We start from the raw sequence: 19,005 nt of genomic DNA, 5'->3' as shown, positions 1-19,005 counted from the left end.
CAGAGACACCAGACAACAAAAATATACACCTTCAATATGGGGAAACACTGAAGCAATACAAACACACCCTAAGAACAAAAAAGGAACAGCACATTGGAAATCAGCTGGATGGAATTGAGGAAACCATAGAATCAAACCACTTCTGGGAGAATTGGAATAAATTAAACAAAACTCATCATGAGGAGTTGGCTATCCAAAATGGGGATATGTGGAGAAATCACTATGCAAACCTCTACAGCAATATAACAAAGAGCCCAGAACAAAAAGATATACAAGAAAAATGACAAATCCTTGAATCAGCAGTTAAAGACTATCAGAATCCTGTGGATACCCCAATTACAGAAGAAGAATTATTGGAAAACTATGCACTCTCCAACCCAAAAAGGCCTGTGGTGCTGATGGTATTTTAAATGAAAACATCAAATATACAGACCACAAATTCAAATTGGCTATACTCAAACTCTTCAACGTTATCCTCACTGCAGGTATTTTCCCCGATATTTGGAACCAGGGATTGATCACACCATTTGACCCAAATAATTACAGATGAATTTGCGTTAACAGCAACTTGGCAAAAATTCTCTGCAGTATCATAAATAGCAGACTGCATCATTTCCTTGACGAACACAATGTCCTGAGCAGAAGCCAGATTGGATTTCTCAAAAATTATCGTACAACAGACCACATTTACACCCTCCACACTCTAATTGATAAACAAGTAAACCAAAACAAAGGCAAAATCTACTCGTGTTTTGTAGATTTCAAGAAAGCATTTGATTCAATTTGGCATGAAGGTCTTTTTTATAGACTAATAGAAAGTGGTATTGGAGAGAAAACTTATGATTTTATTAAATCAATGTACACTAAAAACAAATGTGCAGTTAAAATTGGCAACAAGCAAACAGACTTCTTCTCTCAGGGACCGAGAGTGAAACAGGGCTGCCCAATAAGTCCAACACTATTTAACATCTATATTAATGAATTGGCAAAAACATTAGAAGAATCGGCAACACCTGGTATCACCCTACACAACACTGAAATCAAGTGTCTGCTGTACGCAGATGACCTGGTGCTGCTGTCTCCCACTAAAGAGGGGTTACAGCAGCACCTAGATCATCTTCACAGGTTCTGTCAGACCTGGGCTCTGACCGTTAACCTAAAAAAACAAATATAATGATATTCCAAAAAAGGTCCGGAAATAAGGATGACAAATATAAATTCTATTTGGACACAGTTCTATTAGAACACACAAAAAAACTACACATATCTAGGACTAAATATCAGCAACACAGTTAGCTTTCACATGGCTGTGAATGAGCTGAGAGACAAAGCAAGAAGAGCATTCTATGCCATTAAAAGCAACATCAAAATCGAAATTCCAATTAGAATCGGGCTCAAAAATGTTCAATCAGTTATAGAACCAATTGCTCTATATGGCAGTGAAGTATGGGGTCCAATCTCTAATAATGAATTGACCAAATGGGAAAAACATCCAATCGAAATACTGCATGCAGAGTTTTGCAAGACTCTTTTGCAAGTGCAAAGAAAAACTCCAAATAATGCATGTAGAGCAGAATTGGGCCAATACCCCCTCCTCATTCGAATAGAACAAAGAGCCATCACATTTTACAACCATCTAAAAACAAGTGACCCCAAAACATTCCATCACACAGCTCTACAATGTCAAGAGATGCAACAAGAGAAGAGTACCCTCAGCCAGCTGGTTCTGAGGCTCAGTTCACCAACCCCATAGAGCCTCAAGACATCAATCAGAACATCTAGCCCAACAAAATCAACACAAAACAAAAATACAAATCACCTACAAATCACCTATTGGAAAGACACCACAAAAAATCTAAGTAAACTTCAATGCTATTTGGCTTTAAACAGACAGTACATGGTGGCAGACTATCTGACCACTGTGACTGATAGAAAACTGAGGAAAACATTGACTAGGTACAGACTCAGTAAGCACAGTCTGGCTATAGAGACCGGTCATCACAGACAAACCTGGCTGCCCAGAGAGGACAGGCTGTGCTCACTCTGCTCCAGGGGAGAGGTAGAGACAGAGCTGCATTTCCTATTACACTGTGACAAATACTCAGACCTAAGATAATATTTATTTCCCAAAATTATAATTCAATACAAAGAATTTGAAACTATAAAAGATGAAGAAAAAATCTAATATTTATTGGGTGAAAAGCCAAAATGTGCAGTTTTGGCAGCCAAATATGTGTCCTCCTGCCACAACCTGAGGGACGGCCAGTGAAAAGTGCATGTCGATAATATTTCCCATCTTGTTTTGTTTTGTCTTTCATACCATGTCATGTGTCTTCTCAGTCATGTTGACACTGGTCTACTACCATTGCTTTAATGTATTGTTGTTCTCATTAATATTGTTGTTGTAGTTGTTGTCGATGGTAATCCCATGTCCACTACTACTATTATTATTGCTGTTGGTCCCACCATTTATTTATATATAAATATACTTAGATTTTTACATTTTTCGACATGTATACTTTGACAATGTAAGTAATAATGAACTTGCCATGTCAATAAAGTCAATTGAATTGAATTGAATTGAGAGAGAGGAGAGAGGAGAGAGGAGAGAGGAGAGAGGAGAGAGAGAGAGAGATTTTTTGACTTTTTGTCTTTCTTCACTTAAACAATCTAATTTAATTTAAAACTCACCCGCCCTTAAAAATAAATAATATATCCTGTACTGCATACTCAACTTTCTATCTACCACATTATACAAACCAACATCAGAATACGCACTCCTACAACTGTATATCCAAAACATCTTCCCCAGCTATACAGACAGCCCCCCCAACGCACCATATCTCCTCAAACATCTCTATACATTTTATCATTTTATAGAACTCAAAATCAACCCTGAGGCGCACGGAGACCATCCCATTAAACAATAGTAAAGAGTCTATTATCCCCCCACCTTTGACCCTGTTCCTCCTTGTTAGCCAAATAGCTAACTTTGCCTGAGCAAACAGAAAGTTCAACAAAACACATTTGGCTTTCTCCTTACTCGAATACCTGTATCCCATTATGAACATCCCAACAGTAAAAACCACCCCCAACCTCTCACATAGACATTCCAACAGAGACATTAAAGGCATTAACCTGGTGCACACAGAAAACACATGAATCACAGTTTCTTTCATTTTACAGAAAAGACATCCCTGCCCGATTCCCGGTTCAACCTGTGCCAACCAGCTGTTAGTGGCCAGGGCTCCATGAAGAACCCTCCCCTGACCTCTTTGGTACTGGGGGTTTGTAGAGCCCCCTCCACCTAAAACCCACCATACTCTCCGCCCCACATACCCCCTGCCACTGATGTCCCTTCACTCCTGTTAGGCTCCTAATGTTCCTAACCTTAACACAGAGGTTGTAGAGGGCTTTACCTCCCACATCCTCAAACTCCCCCAGGCTCGGAGTGTTAAAATCTAACAAGTCCTCCAGACCCACTTGCCAGTCTCCAGTCTCTGCCATCACCTGCAGTGGCGGAAACATTGGTGGCCCCTCTCCCTTTGGCCGCTCCAACATCCCCCTTACCGCCTCAGACAGTGCCTCCTGGACCTCCTCCAGGAATCTCTCCAGCAGCCTAAGAGACGTTATTCCTGTTTGTTGTGCCAAGACTTCTGGAGTTTTCCACCCCTCCTCTCCCACCAGTCTCAGGTCACCCAGCCTTTGTAAACCCCCTGCCATCAGTTGCCTCTGCAGGGTGGCTGACTGAACCGATCTCAAAGGTATGGCTGGGTTGTGGAAGATAGGCTCCTCCCACACCCATAGCCCAGGCTCCACACCCCCTTCTCGTATGGGCCTTAGCAGCTGCCAGGCCCTCAGCATGGCAGAGTAAAAATCTGAGAGACTTGCTGTATTCAGCCTCTCCAGCTTCATGAGGAACAGCTGCCGGTCCAACCCTAATCCGCCAGCTCTCCTCAGCGCCCAGCAGCCTATTGCTCCGATTCCTAGACATGTAAAACCGATCAAGTCGGGCTGCACTCACCCTAGCCCTAAAAACCTTCACCCGTGTATACTGTTTTGTGTTTGGATGTTTAGTTCTCCAAACATCAACTAGGTTGAACTGATTAATGATGTCCCTTAACACTCCCACTGACACTGAATGAGGCTCTTCCCCATTTCTGTCTTTTCTCAAATCCATTGTACAGTTCCAGTTCCCTCCGACCACCAGCGTATCCTCAGGCGCTACCTGTGAGAGTTCCAGTCCCCTCCGACCACCAGCGTCTCCTCAGGCGCTACCTGTGAGAGTTCCAGTCCCCTCCGACCACCAGCGTCTCCTCAGGCGCTACCTGTGAGAGTTCCAGTCCCCTCCGACCACCAGCGTCTCCTCAGGCGCTACCTGTGAGAGTTCCAGTCCCCTCCGACCACCAGCGTCTCCTCAGGCGCTACCTGTGAGAGTTCCAGTCCCCTCCGACCACCAGCGTCTCCTCAGGCGCTACCTGTGAGAGTTCCAGTCCCCTCCGACCACCAGCGTCTCCTCAGGCGCTTCCTGTGAGAGTTCCAGTCCCCTCCGACCACCAGCGTCTCCTCAGGCGCTACCTGTGAGAGTTCCAGTCCCCTCCGACCACCAGCGTCTCCTCAGGCGCTACCTGTGAGAGTTCCAGTCCCCTCCGACCACCAGCGTCTCCTCAGGCGCTACCTGTGAGAGTTCCAGTCCCCTCCGACCACCAGCGTCTCCTCAGGCGCTACCTGTGAGAGTTCCAGTCCCCTCCGACCACCAGCGTCTCCTCAGGCGCTACCTGTGAGAGTTCCAGTCCCCTCCGACCACCAGCGTCTCCTCAGGCGCTTCCTGTGAGAGCTCCAGTCCCCTCCGACCACCAGCGTCTCCTCAGGCGCTACCTGTGAGAGTTCCAGTCCCCTCCGACCACCAGCGTCTCCTCAGGCGCTTCCTGTGAGAGTTCCAGTCCCCTCCGACCACCAGCGTCTCCTCAGGCGCTACCTGTGAGAGTTCCTGTCCCCTCCGACCACCAGCGTCTCCTCAGGCGCTACCTGTGAGAGTTCCTGTCTAAGACTCCCAAATAGAACCCCTCTTTCTCAAATCAAATCAAATCAAATCAAATCAAATTTTATTTGTCACATACACATGGTTAGCAGATGTTAATGCGAGTGTAGCGAAATGCTTGTGCTTCTAGTTCCGACAATGCTGTAATAACCAACAAGTAATCTAACTAACAATTCCAAAACTACTGTCTTGTACACAGTGTAAGGGGATAAATAATATGTACATAAGGATATATGAATGAGTGATGGTACAGAGCAGCATAGGCAAGATACAGTAGATGGTATCGAGTACAGTATATACATATGAGATGAGTATGTAAACAAAGTGGCATAGTTAAAGTGGCTAGTGATACATGTATTACATAAGGATACAGTCGATGATATAGAGTACAGTATATACGTACTCTATATGTAGGGTAAGTAACATTATATAAGGTAGCATTGTTTAAAGTGGCTAGTGATATATTTACATCATTTCCCATCAATTCCCATTATTAAAGTGGCTGGAGTTGAGTCAGTGTCAGTGTGTTGGCAGCAGCCACTCAATGTTAGTGGTGGCTGTTTAACAGTCTGATGGCCTTGAGATAGAAGCTGTTTTTCAGTCTCTCGGTCCCAGCTTTGATGCACCTGTACTGACCTCGCCTTCTGGATGATAGCGGGGTGAACAGGCAGTGGCTCGGGTGGTTGATGTCCTTGATGATCTTTATGGCCTTCCTGTGACATCGGGTGGTGTAGGTGTCCTGGAGGGCAGGTAGTTTGCCCCCGGTGATGCGTTGTGCAGACCTCACTACCCTCTGGAGAGCCTTACGGTTGAGGGCGGAGCAGTTGCCGTACCAGGCGGTGATACAGCCCGCCAGGATGCTCTCGATTGTGCATCTGTAGAAGTTTGTGAGTGCTTTTGGTGACAAGCCAAATTTCTTCAGCCTCCTGAGGTTGAAGAGGCGCTGCTGCGCCTTCTTCACAATGCTGTCTGTGTGAGTGGACCAATTCAGTTTGTCTGTGATGTGTGTGCCGAGGAACTTAAAACTTGCTACCCTCTCCACTACTGTTCCATCGATGTGGATAGGGGGGTGTTCCCTCTGCTGTTTCCTGAAGTCCACAATCATCTCCTTAGTTTTGTTGACGTTGAGTGTGAGGTTATTTTCCTGACACCACACTCCGAGGGCCCTCACCTCCTCCCTGTAGGCCGTCTCGTCGTTGTTGGTAATCAAGCCTACCACTGTTGTGTCGTCCGCAAACTTGATGATTGAGTTGGAGGCGTACGTGGCCATGCAGTCGTGGGTGAACAGGGAGTACAGGAGAGGGCTCAGAACGCACCCTTGTGGGGCCCCAGTGTTGAGGATCAGCGGGGAGGAGATGTTGTTGCCTACCCTCACCACCTGGGGGCGGCCCGTCAGGAAGTCCAGTACCCAGTTGCACAGGGCGGGGTCGAGACCCAGGGTCTTGAGTTTGATGACGAGCTTGGAGGGTACTATGGTGTTGAATGCCGAGCTGTAGTCAATGAACAGCATTCTCACATAGGTATTCCTCTTTTCCAGATGGGTTAGGGCAGTGTGCAGTGTGGTTGAGATTGCATCGTCTGTGGACCTATTTGGGCGGTAAACAAATTGGAGTGGGTCTAGGGTGTCAGGTAGGGTGGAGGTGATATGGTCCTTGACTAGTCTCTCAAAGCACTTCATGATGACGGAAGTGAGTGCTACGGGGCGGTAGTCGTTTAGCTCAGTTACCTTAGCTTTCTTGGGAACAGGAACAATGGTGGCCCTCTTGAAGCATGTGGGAACAGCAGACTGGTATAGGGATTGATTGAATATGTCCGTAAACACACCGGCCAGCTGGTCTGCGCATGCTCTGAGGGCGCGGCTGGGGATGCCGTCTGGGCCTGCAGCCTTGCGAGGGTTAACACGTTTAAATGTCTTACTCACCTCGGCTGCAGTGAAGGAGAGACCGCATGTTTTCGTTGCAGGCCGTGTCAGTGGCACTGTATTGTCCTCAAAGCGGGCAAAAAAGTTATTTAGTCTGCCTGGGAGCAGGACATCCTGGTCCGTGACTGGGCTGGATTTCTTCCTGTAGTCCGTGATTGACTGTAGACCCTGCCACATGCCTCTTGTGTCTGAGCCGTTGAATTGAGATTCTACTTTGTCTCTGTACTGACGCTTAGCTTGTTTGATAGCCTTGCGGAGGGAATAGCTGCACTGTTTGTATTCGGTCATGTTACCAGACACCTTGCCCTGATTAAAAGCAGTGGTTCGCGCTTTCAGTTTCACGCGAATGCTGCCATCAATCCACGGTTTCTGGTTAGGGAATGTTTTAATCGTTGCAATGGGAACGACATCTTCAACGCACGTTCTAATGAACTCGCACACCGAATCAGCGTATTCGTCAATGTTGTTGTCTGACGCAATAGGAAACATGTCCCAGTCCACGTGATGGAAGCAGTCTTGGAGTGTGGAGTCAGCTTGGTAGGACCTCAGCTTCTCTCCCTGTGTTAGGCGCATACACATTTATAAAGACAAAACCCATGTTGTTAATTTCTGCTTTAACAACAAGCAGCCTACCTTTACACACCTCCTTTGAGGAGCAATGTTTTACAGACAGCCCCGGTGCAAAAAGGACTGCCACTCCTGCACAAAGATTTGTTCCATGGATCAACACACAGACATCCCCGGTGCAAAAATAACTGCTACCCCTGCACTAAGATTTGTCCCATGGCTCAACACACTTGCCCCTTTCCACCAGATCCCCCAATCGACTTCATTCAACACATCACTATGCGTCTCATGCAGAAACAACACCTGTACTTTTTGTTTTGTTTTACATATCCACCCAGCACACTTCTCTTTCCCATCTCTGGCGCCATTTACAGTGGGGCAAAAAAGTATTTAGTCAGCCACCAATTGTGCAAATTCTCCCACTTAAAAAGATGAGAGAGGCCTGTAATTTTCATCATAGGTACACTTCAACTATGACAGACAAAAGGAGAAACAAAATCCAAATGATGGTGGAAAATAAGCATTTGGTCACCTACAAACAAGCAAGATTTCTGGCTCTCACAGACCTGTAACTTCTTCTTTAAGAGGCTCCTCTGTCCTCCACTCATTACCTGTATTAATGGCAGCTGTTTGAACTTGTTATCAGTATAAAATACACCTGTCCACAACCTCAAAACAGTCACACTCCAAACTCCACTATGGCCAAGACCAAAGATTTTTTTTTCTCATTTTGTCTATCATAGTTGAAGTGTACCGATGATGAAAATTACATGCCTCTCTAATCTTTTTAAGTGGGAGAACTTGCACAATTGGTGGCTGAATAAATACTTTTTTGCACCACTGTATATTGAGCGAGCCTACCCAAAGAGTCTCCATAAGAGGTGGGAGAAAAGCCTGCAGAGAAAGTGACCAATAGCAAAGCTCAAAAAGCCCCAGTGTCAGAAAGAAAATATATATCTAAACTGTGTCAGAAGGTAAACCTTTACGCACTGTTGTGACCCACTTCTTCAACCTAAACCGTTTCCTGGGTGAGAGGACACCATGCCCCTCATTTTTCATAGCATGTTGTGCTGATCTTACAAACTTTCTAGGATCAGAAAAAAAGCCTTTTTGTCATTCAGGAACTTTGTCAATTCTCTCAACGTGTACTTAGACCCCTCTGTTTGACTGGCTGTCAGCTCCGGGCCCATTGAAGAGGAGTCTGAAAAAAATAACCCCTCATCCTCTTCCTCAGACTCACTTTCCTCATCTCTATCTCCCACCCTGACCACCTGCCATTCTCTCTGGTCAGGGCATCACCCACAGTAAAAGGCAAAATTTCCATGGTGCCTTTGTCCACACCCTTTTTCCTTTTCCGCTTGACACCCTCCTCCTCCCCCCTAGTCTCTTACACTTCCCCACTATACTCTCCTCATCCACTAGAATAACCTGAATAGACCCAGCATCATCTACACCACCCTCCATAGCATGACTAGGCCCATAATCATCTACACCACCCTCCATACCATAACTAGGCCCAGCTTCAGCTATCCCAGCATCTCTAGCCTGACTAGACCCAGCCTCAGCTACCCCACCATCTCTAGCCTGACTAGACCCAGCATCATCTACACCACCCTCCATAGCCTGACTAGGCCCAGCCTCATCTACACCACCTTCCCTGGCATGACTAGGCCCAGCTTCTGCTGTATGCATCTCCTTACCCCCTGCACTTTGACCTCGATTTCCCTCACTGGCGCTTCAGTACCCTCACCTTGTCTACGGGCTTTATGTGGGCACGCAAAGCTCTTATGCCCCAAATCCCCATACTCAAAACACAGTAGACTATCTGTGCTGGCAAAACCTGCATAGAGCCCCTCCCCATGCCTCACTTTGAAATTCACATTTAGTTGTTGTTCATTGTTGTTCAGAAACATAAACACCTGCCTCCGGAATGAAACAATGTGCTTAACGGCATCTGCCTGAAAGCCTGCTGACAGTACACGAAAACGGCTAGCAAACTTACCAAAACGACTCAGTTCTTTCCTGATTTGATCATCCGTAAGAAACGGAGGCAAATTTGCAACTACCACTCTTGTCGAAGGGGTAGAAAGAGGTGAAATTGGCACCAACACACCCCTTACAAATATTCCGCTAGCAATTAGCCTACCAACCAAATTAGCCCTTTTCATGAACACAACCACAGCTTTGTTCATTCTAGAAGCAGAATGTATAAATTCAGCTCATACCTGTTCACCGACCGCGAGCAGAACCTCCTCCACCTTAACTCCATTCTCAGGAACACACTAACTTTGGAAAAACTGTGGATACCGCTAAAACAAATATTGCATTAACCCTCCACCATAGAAAATAACATGTAAAGAAAATAATCAAAGCCCTCAACACCAAACACTCAAACTCCCAAAAACTCCCAGCATGCACTGCAAGAGAGAGAGACAGAGAGAGATGGAGAGAGATAGAGATAGAGAGAGAGAGAGAGAGAGAGAGAGAGAGAGAGAGAGAGAGAGAGAGAGAGAGAGAGAGAGAAAGAGAGAATGAGAAAGAGAGAAATAATGATAAAGAGAGAGGGAGAGAGAGAGAGAGAAAGGAGAGAGAGAGAGAGAGAGAGAGAAATGAGAGAGAGAGAGAGAGAGAGAGAGAGAGAGCATGTGGACGTGGGCACACCAGATGGTACGGACATATGGGCCTGTAAAAAAATAAAAATAACAGAACAAAACTGAACTGTGAACAGAAACTGTGGGCCAACTTAGCCTGTTAGCAGAGCCCATCAAAATGTGGCTATTACTCTCCACACAAACTGACAAACACACACATACACACAAATACAAACACACACACACAAGCAGTGGATGATGTTCGGCTCAAGAGATTTGTGTCCCGATGCAGTCCTTAATCCCTAACTGAGTGTCTGTTTTAGGGACTGACACACACACACATACACACACACACACACAGGCACGCATACGCACGCACACGCACACACACACACACACACACACACACACACACACACACACACACACACACACACACAGACACACTCACACACACTCACACACACAGCATTCATCTCTATAGGAGGTCAGTTTCAAATTTTACAAGCCATGTACAGTATATACAATATAGTTAAATGTTCCTAAGTGAAGTAAAATCATATGTGACTTTACTAAAGGCAAAAAAAATGGACACAGAGAAAAGATTATCCTTCCCTCTCTGTGGCTACCTATATCCTCCACTCCCCTCTAGCTGTCTGTTCGTTCTGTTTCTCTCAGCTGAAGGCCTGTAGGTCCGTCTTGTGACAGGGGGGTTTGTGAGAGGTGAAAAACTTCTGTAAACAAACAAAGCTTTTTACTGCAGCATATTATTGTATCTGTCTCCCTTTCTGTCTCCCTGTCTGTCTCCCTGTCTGTCTCCCTGTCTCTCTGTCTGCTGTCTCCCTGGCTGCCTGTCTCCCTGTCTCCCTGGCTGTCTGTCCCCCTGTCTGTCTCCCTGTCTGTCTTCCTGTCTGTCTCCCTGTCTGTCTCCCTGTCTGTCTCCCTGTCTGTCTCCCTGTCTCTCTGTCTGCTGTCTCCCTGGCTGCCTGTCTCCCTGTCTCCCTGGCTGTCTGTCCCCCTGTCTGTCTCCCTGTCTGTCTTCCTGTCTGTCTCCCTGTCTGTCTCCCTGGCTCCCTGTCTGTCTCCCTGTCTGTCTCCCTGTCTCTCTGTCTGCTGTCTCCCTGGCTGCCTGTCTCCCTGTCTCCCTGTCTGTCTTTCTGTCTGTCTCCCTGTCTGTCTCCATGTCTGTCTCCCTGGCTGTCTGTCTCCCTGTCTGTCTCCCTGGCTCCCTGCCTCCATGTCTGTCTCACTGTCTGTCTCCCTGTCTGTCTCCGTCTGCCTGTCTCCCTGGCTGTCTCCCTGTCTCCCAGTCTGTCTCCCTGTCTGCCTGTCTCCCTGTCTGTCTCTCTGTCTGCCTGTCTCCTTGTCTATCTCTCTGTCTGCCTGTCTGTCTCCCTGGCTGCTTGTCTCCCTGTCTGTCTCCCTGGCTCCCTGCCTCCCTGTCTGACTCCCTGTCTCTATGTCTGCCTGCCTCCCTGTCTGCCTCACTGTCTGTCTCCCTGTCTTCCTGTCTGCCTGTCTCTCTGTCCATCTCCCTAACTCCCTGTCTGGCTCAATGCCCATCTCCCTGTCTGTCTATCTCTCTGTCTCTCTGTCTCCCTCTCTCTCTGTCTCCCTGTCTCCCTGGGTTATACACACACTAGGACATACGCAGACGCACGCACATGCACACACACAATTTCCTCTGGATAAGAGATAAAAGTACTACTATACTCATCTTCCTCGAGTACCTACTAGGAGAGCATGCACATGCATGTGTGTGTGTGTGTGTGTGTGTATTGCCTAATCTTTCTCAAACAGACATGACTACAGTATATGGCTACAGGGTTTTTGGTTTTATTGCTGTGTGATAGCGATCTCTGTATCTCCCTGCTTGGTAATCAGACTGGCTGACTCCTATGTTAACGATGGGGAGGTTAATGTGATTGGAATGCTAATCTGGATGGTGTTTAATTGTTTTTGCAGAGCTGATTGTTTCCAAGATGGAAACCGCCACTTTTAGGGCTGTGGATAACGATTAATTGTTATGCAAATGACCACGGCTATTGTCATAATTGTGTTTATTTGTTTGTTTGGTTTTGCTTGTGAAGCATCATAACATATTTAGAAAAGGTGCTATGACATACCTAATGAATGGAACACAGCTTTGGTGACAGCCCTCGCTTGGAACATTTGGACATTAATCTTATCCTCCCGACTGTGCCGTGCTAGTAAAATGATTAGCAACTTTACCCCAACATTTTTTTAAACTGCTATTGGCTAAACTTGATCTACTTGAATATAAAGTTGAATCCCCCTTCTCCTAAAATGAATGTATAAAGACGAGTATGGTGATTATTATTTTTTGTTCACAGTTATTATCCAGAATTGTCAGTAACACGATTACACAATAATTGAGCCAGCGCTAGCGGCTTTGGTGATTGGCAATCTCAATGTATTCCCTCGTACTTATATAGGGATTTAGTTACCATGTAAAACATTTATGGGATTAAGTTGTCTTGAGTCGTGCTGTGATAACTCTCTTGGGAGACAGTTTGTGAATGTTATATTTTGAAAATGTTGATATTTGATGATTTAAAATGTTGGATGTGTAATTTAAAGTTAAATTAGAACTCCAAAGCCTTTGGTGAGCTGTGGAAATAATCTCCCTTTGAAGAATAATACTTATAATAATACTAATATAATTATAATAATATAATAATACTAATAATACTAATAATACTAATCATAAATGAACCTAGCAGGTGGAATCTCTAGTCACCGTCCTACATATCACCTATTGATTGGTCATTTCTGTCCTACATCACACTTTAATCTCATTGGTCAGTGTTCGCCTGAGCTGTGCTCTCATTGGTCAATGGTCACCTGAGCTGTGGATATCGATAATCAAAACTATCCACTTGTCCACTCATTTCATAGTAGGTCTGTGTTAAAGGTTCAATGCAGCTGTTCTTATCTCAATATCAAATCATTTCTGGGTAACAATTTTTACTGTGATTGTTTTCAATTCAAAAGGTCAAAAATACACAAAAATAGAAGAAGACCATTTTTGACCATTTTAATTCAAAACAATCATTTTCAAAATGTCACAGTATTTATTCCAGCCTCATGATGTGGAAATATATATAAAACACAGCAAAATACCGTTTTTGACTGCACTGGGTCTTTAAATAAAGACAAACAACATAAAGTAACTGCCTTTGAGCAGTTGAGCATAGAAATAATTACGTGTTTAATTGAAATATTCAATTAACACTGTGGCTCTTCATTCAAATGTGTTCACTCTATTAATTAAGTGAAGAAACCACACATCACACATCACACACCACATATCACACATCACACATCACACACATCGCACACCGCACACCGCACATCGCACACCGCACACCGCACACCGCATACCGCACATCGCACACCGCACACCGCACATCGCACACCGCACATCGCACATCGCACACCGCACATCGCACATCACACATCACACATAACCAAGAGCATGTGTGTCTGCGTGTGCGTGCGAGCTTCTGGAGACAGAGTAAAAATGACTTACGGGTTCCCATAGTCCCAGACAACACACTGAGGATCTGATGTGCCCTGCAAGAAACAAAAGAGGAGAGGGGGAAAAAGAAGAGAGAAACTGTTCACTGTTTGAGGGGAATGAGTGAAGGATGGAAGGAGAGGTAAACAGACGGACAAAGGAAGAGAAAAAACAAGACAAAGGAAGGGAGAAGCTGTCTTCACTGAGGACAGACAGTGAGAGGACAGAGAGGAGAGAGAGAGAGAGAAAGTGGAGAGAGAGAGAAAGACCAAATAATGCATGCAGAGCAAAATTAGGCCGATACCCGCTAATGTTCAAAATCCAGAAAAGAGCTGTTAAATTCTACAGCCACCTAAAAGGAAACGATTCCCAAACCTTCCAAAGCCATCACCTACAGAGATATGAACATGGAGAAGAGTCTGCTAAGCAAGCTGGTCCTGGGGCTCTGTTCACAAACACAAACAGACCGAACATAGCCACAGGACAGCAACACAATTAGACCCAATCAAATCATGAGAAAACAAAAAGATAATTACTTGGCACATTGGAAAGAATTAACAAAAAAACTGAGCAAACTAGAATGCTATTTGGCCCTAAACAGAGAGTACACAGTGGCAGAATACCTGACCACTTTGACTGACCCAAACTTAAGGAAAGCCTTGATTATGTACAGACTCAGTGAGCATAGCCTTGCTATTGAGAAAGGCCGCCGTAGGCAGACCTGGCTCTCAAGAGAAGTCAGGCTATGTGCACACTACCCACAAAATGAGGTGGAAACTGAGCTGCACTTCCTAACCTCCTGCCAAATGTATGACCATATTAGATACACTTATTTCCCTCAGATTACACAGACCCAAAAAGAATTCAAAAGCAAATCAAAATTTTGATAAACTCCCATAACTACTGGGTGAAATACCAGTGTGCCCACCCCAGAAGCAAGATGTGTGACTTGTTATCACAAGAAAAGAGTAACCAGTAAAGAACAAACACCATTGTAAATACCCATATTCAGGTTTATTTATTTTCCCTTTTGTAATTTCACTATTTGCACATCACTACAACACTGTATTTAATAAATAATATGACATTTGTAGTGTCTGTAATCTTCTAGAGTGTAATGTTTACTGTTAATTTTTTACTGTTTGTTTCCCTTTTGTTCAGTATCTATTTCACTTGCTTTGGCATGCCAATAAAGCCCTTACAATGAAAATTGGTTTGAGAGAGAGAGCGAGAGAGAAGGAAGGAAGAGAGAGAGAGAAAGAGAGATATCCTACTTCTATTTTATGTTGTTTTACTTAATTAACCAACATCTTCTACACTCCCACAAACTCCCTGCTATCCTAACGTAAACACAAACAGCTGTCCTCAAAGTCTAAACAAGCAGCCCATTCATTATCGTCTAACTCCTAAACCATCAATTCACTGGAGCCCAAGCCAATCGCACTGAGTAAAACGGCCTGTGATTGGCTAAGCAAAGTTCAGTGGTGCGTATATAGCATTACTGAAGATGACTCTCCACGACTCCATGAGGGAATTGATTGGAGAATCGATTAGCTCTAATTGATTCATCCATGCACGCTCCACTAGCGAGCAGCAGTGGTCAGTGATTCGATTGCTCTGCTCTAATTGAATCCTCTGGACTAGTTCCATGCACTATATACGTCTCAATATGTTTTATCCTACTGAGGACGAATGATTGGATTTTAGGAGTGTCCAGTTCAGTCCAGTCTATGACCTGATGAGGCAACTCTCTATTTCAGCCAAGCATTACAAAACCATTAAACTAATCATTGCCTTAATGCAGACAATCAGGAAAGGCAATTCTTCCAGTGCAAAGATGGTCTGTGGCAATGTAGGAAGAAACCTGTGGACTAGTGTAGCGATGCACTCACATACAGGAAAGCCACACTTTTAGCATCTCATAATCTGAATACAGAAATACCTGGTCCTCCAGGAAAGAAAAGGAAATGTAGCCCTTTCTGTTTTAGCTACCCATAGATTAGAAGCCATCTCTGGGGAGGTATGCGAGGAAGGGTGCCTATCAGTGGTTATATTATGGCCATGCATAATTCAAGCTTCCCTTTGAGGCCCATCTGTTAATGAAGGGGAGTCTCCCCCTGGTGGTGGAGGATACTGTTACACTGGTCCCCTGTGAAAAAGTTGGTCCCTTGTAAAACGTGAGGATACTGCCTAGGGTTGCTTCCTAAATGACACCCTATTCTCTATATAGTGCACTACTTTTGACCATGCCTCATAAGGACATGTAGTGCAAGCGTGTATCTAGGCAGCCCGGCCAGAGGAAGTGTGTATCTAGGCAGCATGACCAGAGGAAGCGTGTATCTAGGCAGCATGGCCAGAGGAAGCGTGTATCTAGGCAGCATGGCCAGAGGAAGCGTGTATTTAGGCAGCGTGGCCAGAGGAAGCGTGTATCTAGCAGCCTGGCCAGAGGAAGCGTGTATCTAGGCAGCTTGGCCAGAGGAAGCGTGTATCTAGGCAGCGTGGCCAGAGGTAGCGTGTATCTAGGCAGCGTGGCCAGAGGAAGCGTGTATCTAGGCAGCCCGGCCAGAGGAAGCGTGTATCTAAGCAGCCCGGCCAGAGGAAGCGTGTATCTAGGCAGCGCGGCCAGAGGAAGCGTGTATCTAGGCAGCGCGGCCAGAGGAAGCGTGTATCTAGGCAGCCTGGCCAGAGGAATCGTGGAAGACAACTCTTTGTTTCAGCTCACTCACATAACAGGTGTCATCTACATCACAAGTCCCTCAGAGCTCATTACTCTGATACCACGTGGCGTAGCAGCATTTTCTAGCATTCAGCCATCAATCACCAGTCAGACAGACTAGCCGTATGCTAACACTAGCTCCATTATGACTGACAACAGGGTACTCCCACACTGTCTGCCTCAGTCTTTAGCACGGACACATCACATATTGACGGTGTCTGCATCAACAGTAGGCTCCCTTGCAAAAGACTGAGGAGAGAGATCTAACGCCTAACATCTGTGGATGGTAGTAATTATATTTTGTATAAATGTTTTATTTATACACCAGCACCCACAGTACATCTTTATACTCATGATAACTCTAGAAACAATACCAATGTGTAGTGGGTTCACATATGTGTGTTGCTATGAAGCCATTTTGAGCCACAAAAGTAAAACATTGTGTTGTAGAAGAGAGGACTGACAAAAGTTTGCTGCCCTGAGTATTCAAGACAGAGCAATACTTGAGAAAAGGTACTGCAGAATATCAAGTGTTCAACAGAACCATAGTGAAGACAATCACTACAAGGGTAGATGAGGGATGACCAGAGGAAGGACAGGCCTTGGCATCTGCCCTCCTGCATCTTAATCACACACACACACACACACACACACACACACACACACACACACACACACACACACACACACACACACACACACACACACACACACACACACACACACACACACACACACACACACACACTCACTCACTCACTCACTCACTCACTCACTCACTCACTCATTGGTCATTGGAGAGGAGGATGGGCTGTTGGGACCAGATGTCTTCACAGTGAGGACAAGGCCCAGTACAGGGACCTCAACACACCCCTCCGCCTCCCCCTCAGCCTCTCCCCTCCCTTAACATCTGTCGCTATGAGGCTACTTCAGCATCTGGGCCTTGGCTTCCTGGCCAAGGTCACCACCCCCCCACAGCTGCAGGGTACTCACATATGCACGCGCGCGAACACACACTTGGCCAATGTCATCACCCCTAACAGATGCAGACCACAAGATTACCAAGAAATCCCAGAGAGAGTGGATATTACTCTCTGTGTGTGTGTGGCTGTTTGTGAGTGCACGTGTGTATTTGCGTGGATACAGGTCTATATTTGTGTCAGGATCTTACATCTCTAGTATACTCAGTGTATGTCCTACAAACTGCCCTACCACAGGCGTCTAGACCATAGCTGTTCTCTCACTGTAGGAATCTGAGGTTCCAATGGAGAATCAGCATGTTGATTCTCAGCAGGAGACTTTCAACAAGGTCCTACTGACTTTGGATAGCTTCCTTCCCTGTCTCCTCTCAACATCTCTTTGGAACACAGCTGATATATGAAAGAGAGAGAGGGAGAGAGAGAGAGAGAGTGCATGCGTGCCCGTGTGTGTGTATTTGCGTGGGTACAGGTCTATATTTGTGTATAGAGAGAGAGAGAGAGAGAGAGAGAGAGAGAGAGAGAGAGAGAGAGAGAGATAGAGAGAGAGAGAGAGAGAGAGAGAGACAGAGACAGAGACAGAGACAGAGACAGAGACAGAGACAGAGACAGAGACAGAGACTAAGAGACTAAGAGACTAAGAGAAAGGCAGTGATAGACAGACAGAGAAGATATACTGTAATACTAAGGCTATGACACATCATTATCAGGCTATGAGACATCATTATCAGGCTATGAGACATCATTATCAGGCTATGTCACATCATTATGAGGCTATGAGACATCATTATGAGGCTATGAGACATCATTATCAGGCTATGTCACACCATTATAAGGCTATGAGACATCGTTATGAGGCTATGAGACATCATTATCAGGCTGATTCACATCAATGTCAGGCTGATTCACATCATTTCCAGGCTGATTCACATCATTATCAGGCCATGTCATAATAAGGCAATGACTGCTCCCCTATTACCTCTGAGCGTTAGTTCTATAATGTTTATAGCACATTATAGCTGGTCTACATTGTAACGGATGAATGTAGTTTTAGAACTAGTCTATGTACAAGGTTGGGGAGTAACAGAATACATGTATTGAATTGAAGAAGTTAAAGCTGCCTATCAACCATTGTTTTTGCTCCCGAGTGGCACAGCGGTCTAAGGCACTGCATCTCAGTGCAAGAGGTGTCACTGCAGTCCCTGGTTCGAATCCAGGCAGCATCACATTGGGAGTCCCATAGGGTGGTGCACAATTGGCCCAGAGTCGTACGGGTTTGGCCGGGGTAGGCCGTCATTGTAAATAAGAATTTGTTCTTAACTGACTTGCCTAGTTAAATAAAGGTTCAATTTGAAAACAAACTGTGGACAGCCAGTGAAAAATGTGCTCCTGCACATTGCTACGGAATAAAAGTTTGAGGGAGTACCTCCTTTCTAAACTCCTCCTTGGTGTTGTGCTCCCTACTGTCAAAAACAAGTTTAATTTAAGAAGACCACAAGAGGGGATTTTATTGCTCAATCTAATTTGTTCTGATACATTTTTTTTATTCCAAAGGCTTAATGAACACATGCTCAAACTCCCAAACCTTTGATAGACTTAAACAGCTTCGAGATATCAGTGTCACCAACAACAGAGGCATATGGCAGACATT

The 19,005-nt window shown here is 45.3% G+C and overlaps 1 protein-coding gene across 1 annotated transcript in view; it reads right to left on the bottom strand.

The window, feature by feature from the left end:
* Nucleotides 1–19,005, bottom strand: part of LOC110496862 (adhesion G protein-coupled receptor B2) — a 459,244-nt gene that overhangs the window by 136,196 nt on the left and 304,043 nt on the right. The window contains 1 exon segment of the mRNA XM_090209074.1: nucleotides 13,674–13,717. Within this exon segment, the coding sequence (XP_090065200.1) occupies nucleotides 13,674–13,717 (44 nt within the window).

The sequence above is a fragment of the Oncorhynchus mykiss genome, chromosome 18 (assembly GCF_057628025.1).
Source record: "Oncorhynchus mykiss isolate SJ-2025 chromosome 18, ASM5762802v1, whole genome shotgun sequence".
Taxonomy (NCBI): domain Eukaryota; kingdom Metazoa; phylum Chordata; class Actinopteri; order Salmoniformes; family Salmonidae; genus Oncorhynchus; species Oncorhynchus mykiss.
This window is presented reverse-complemented; position numbering and strand designations above follow the sequence as displayed.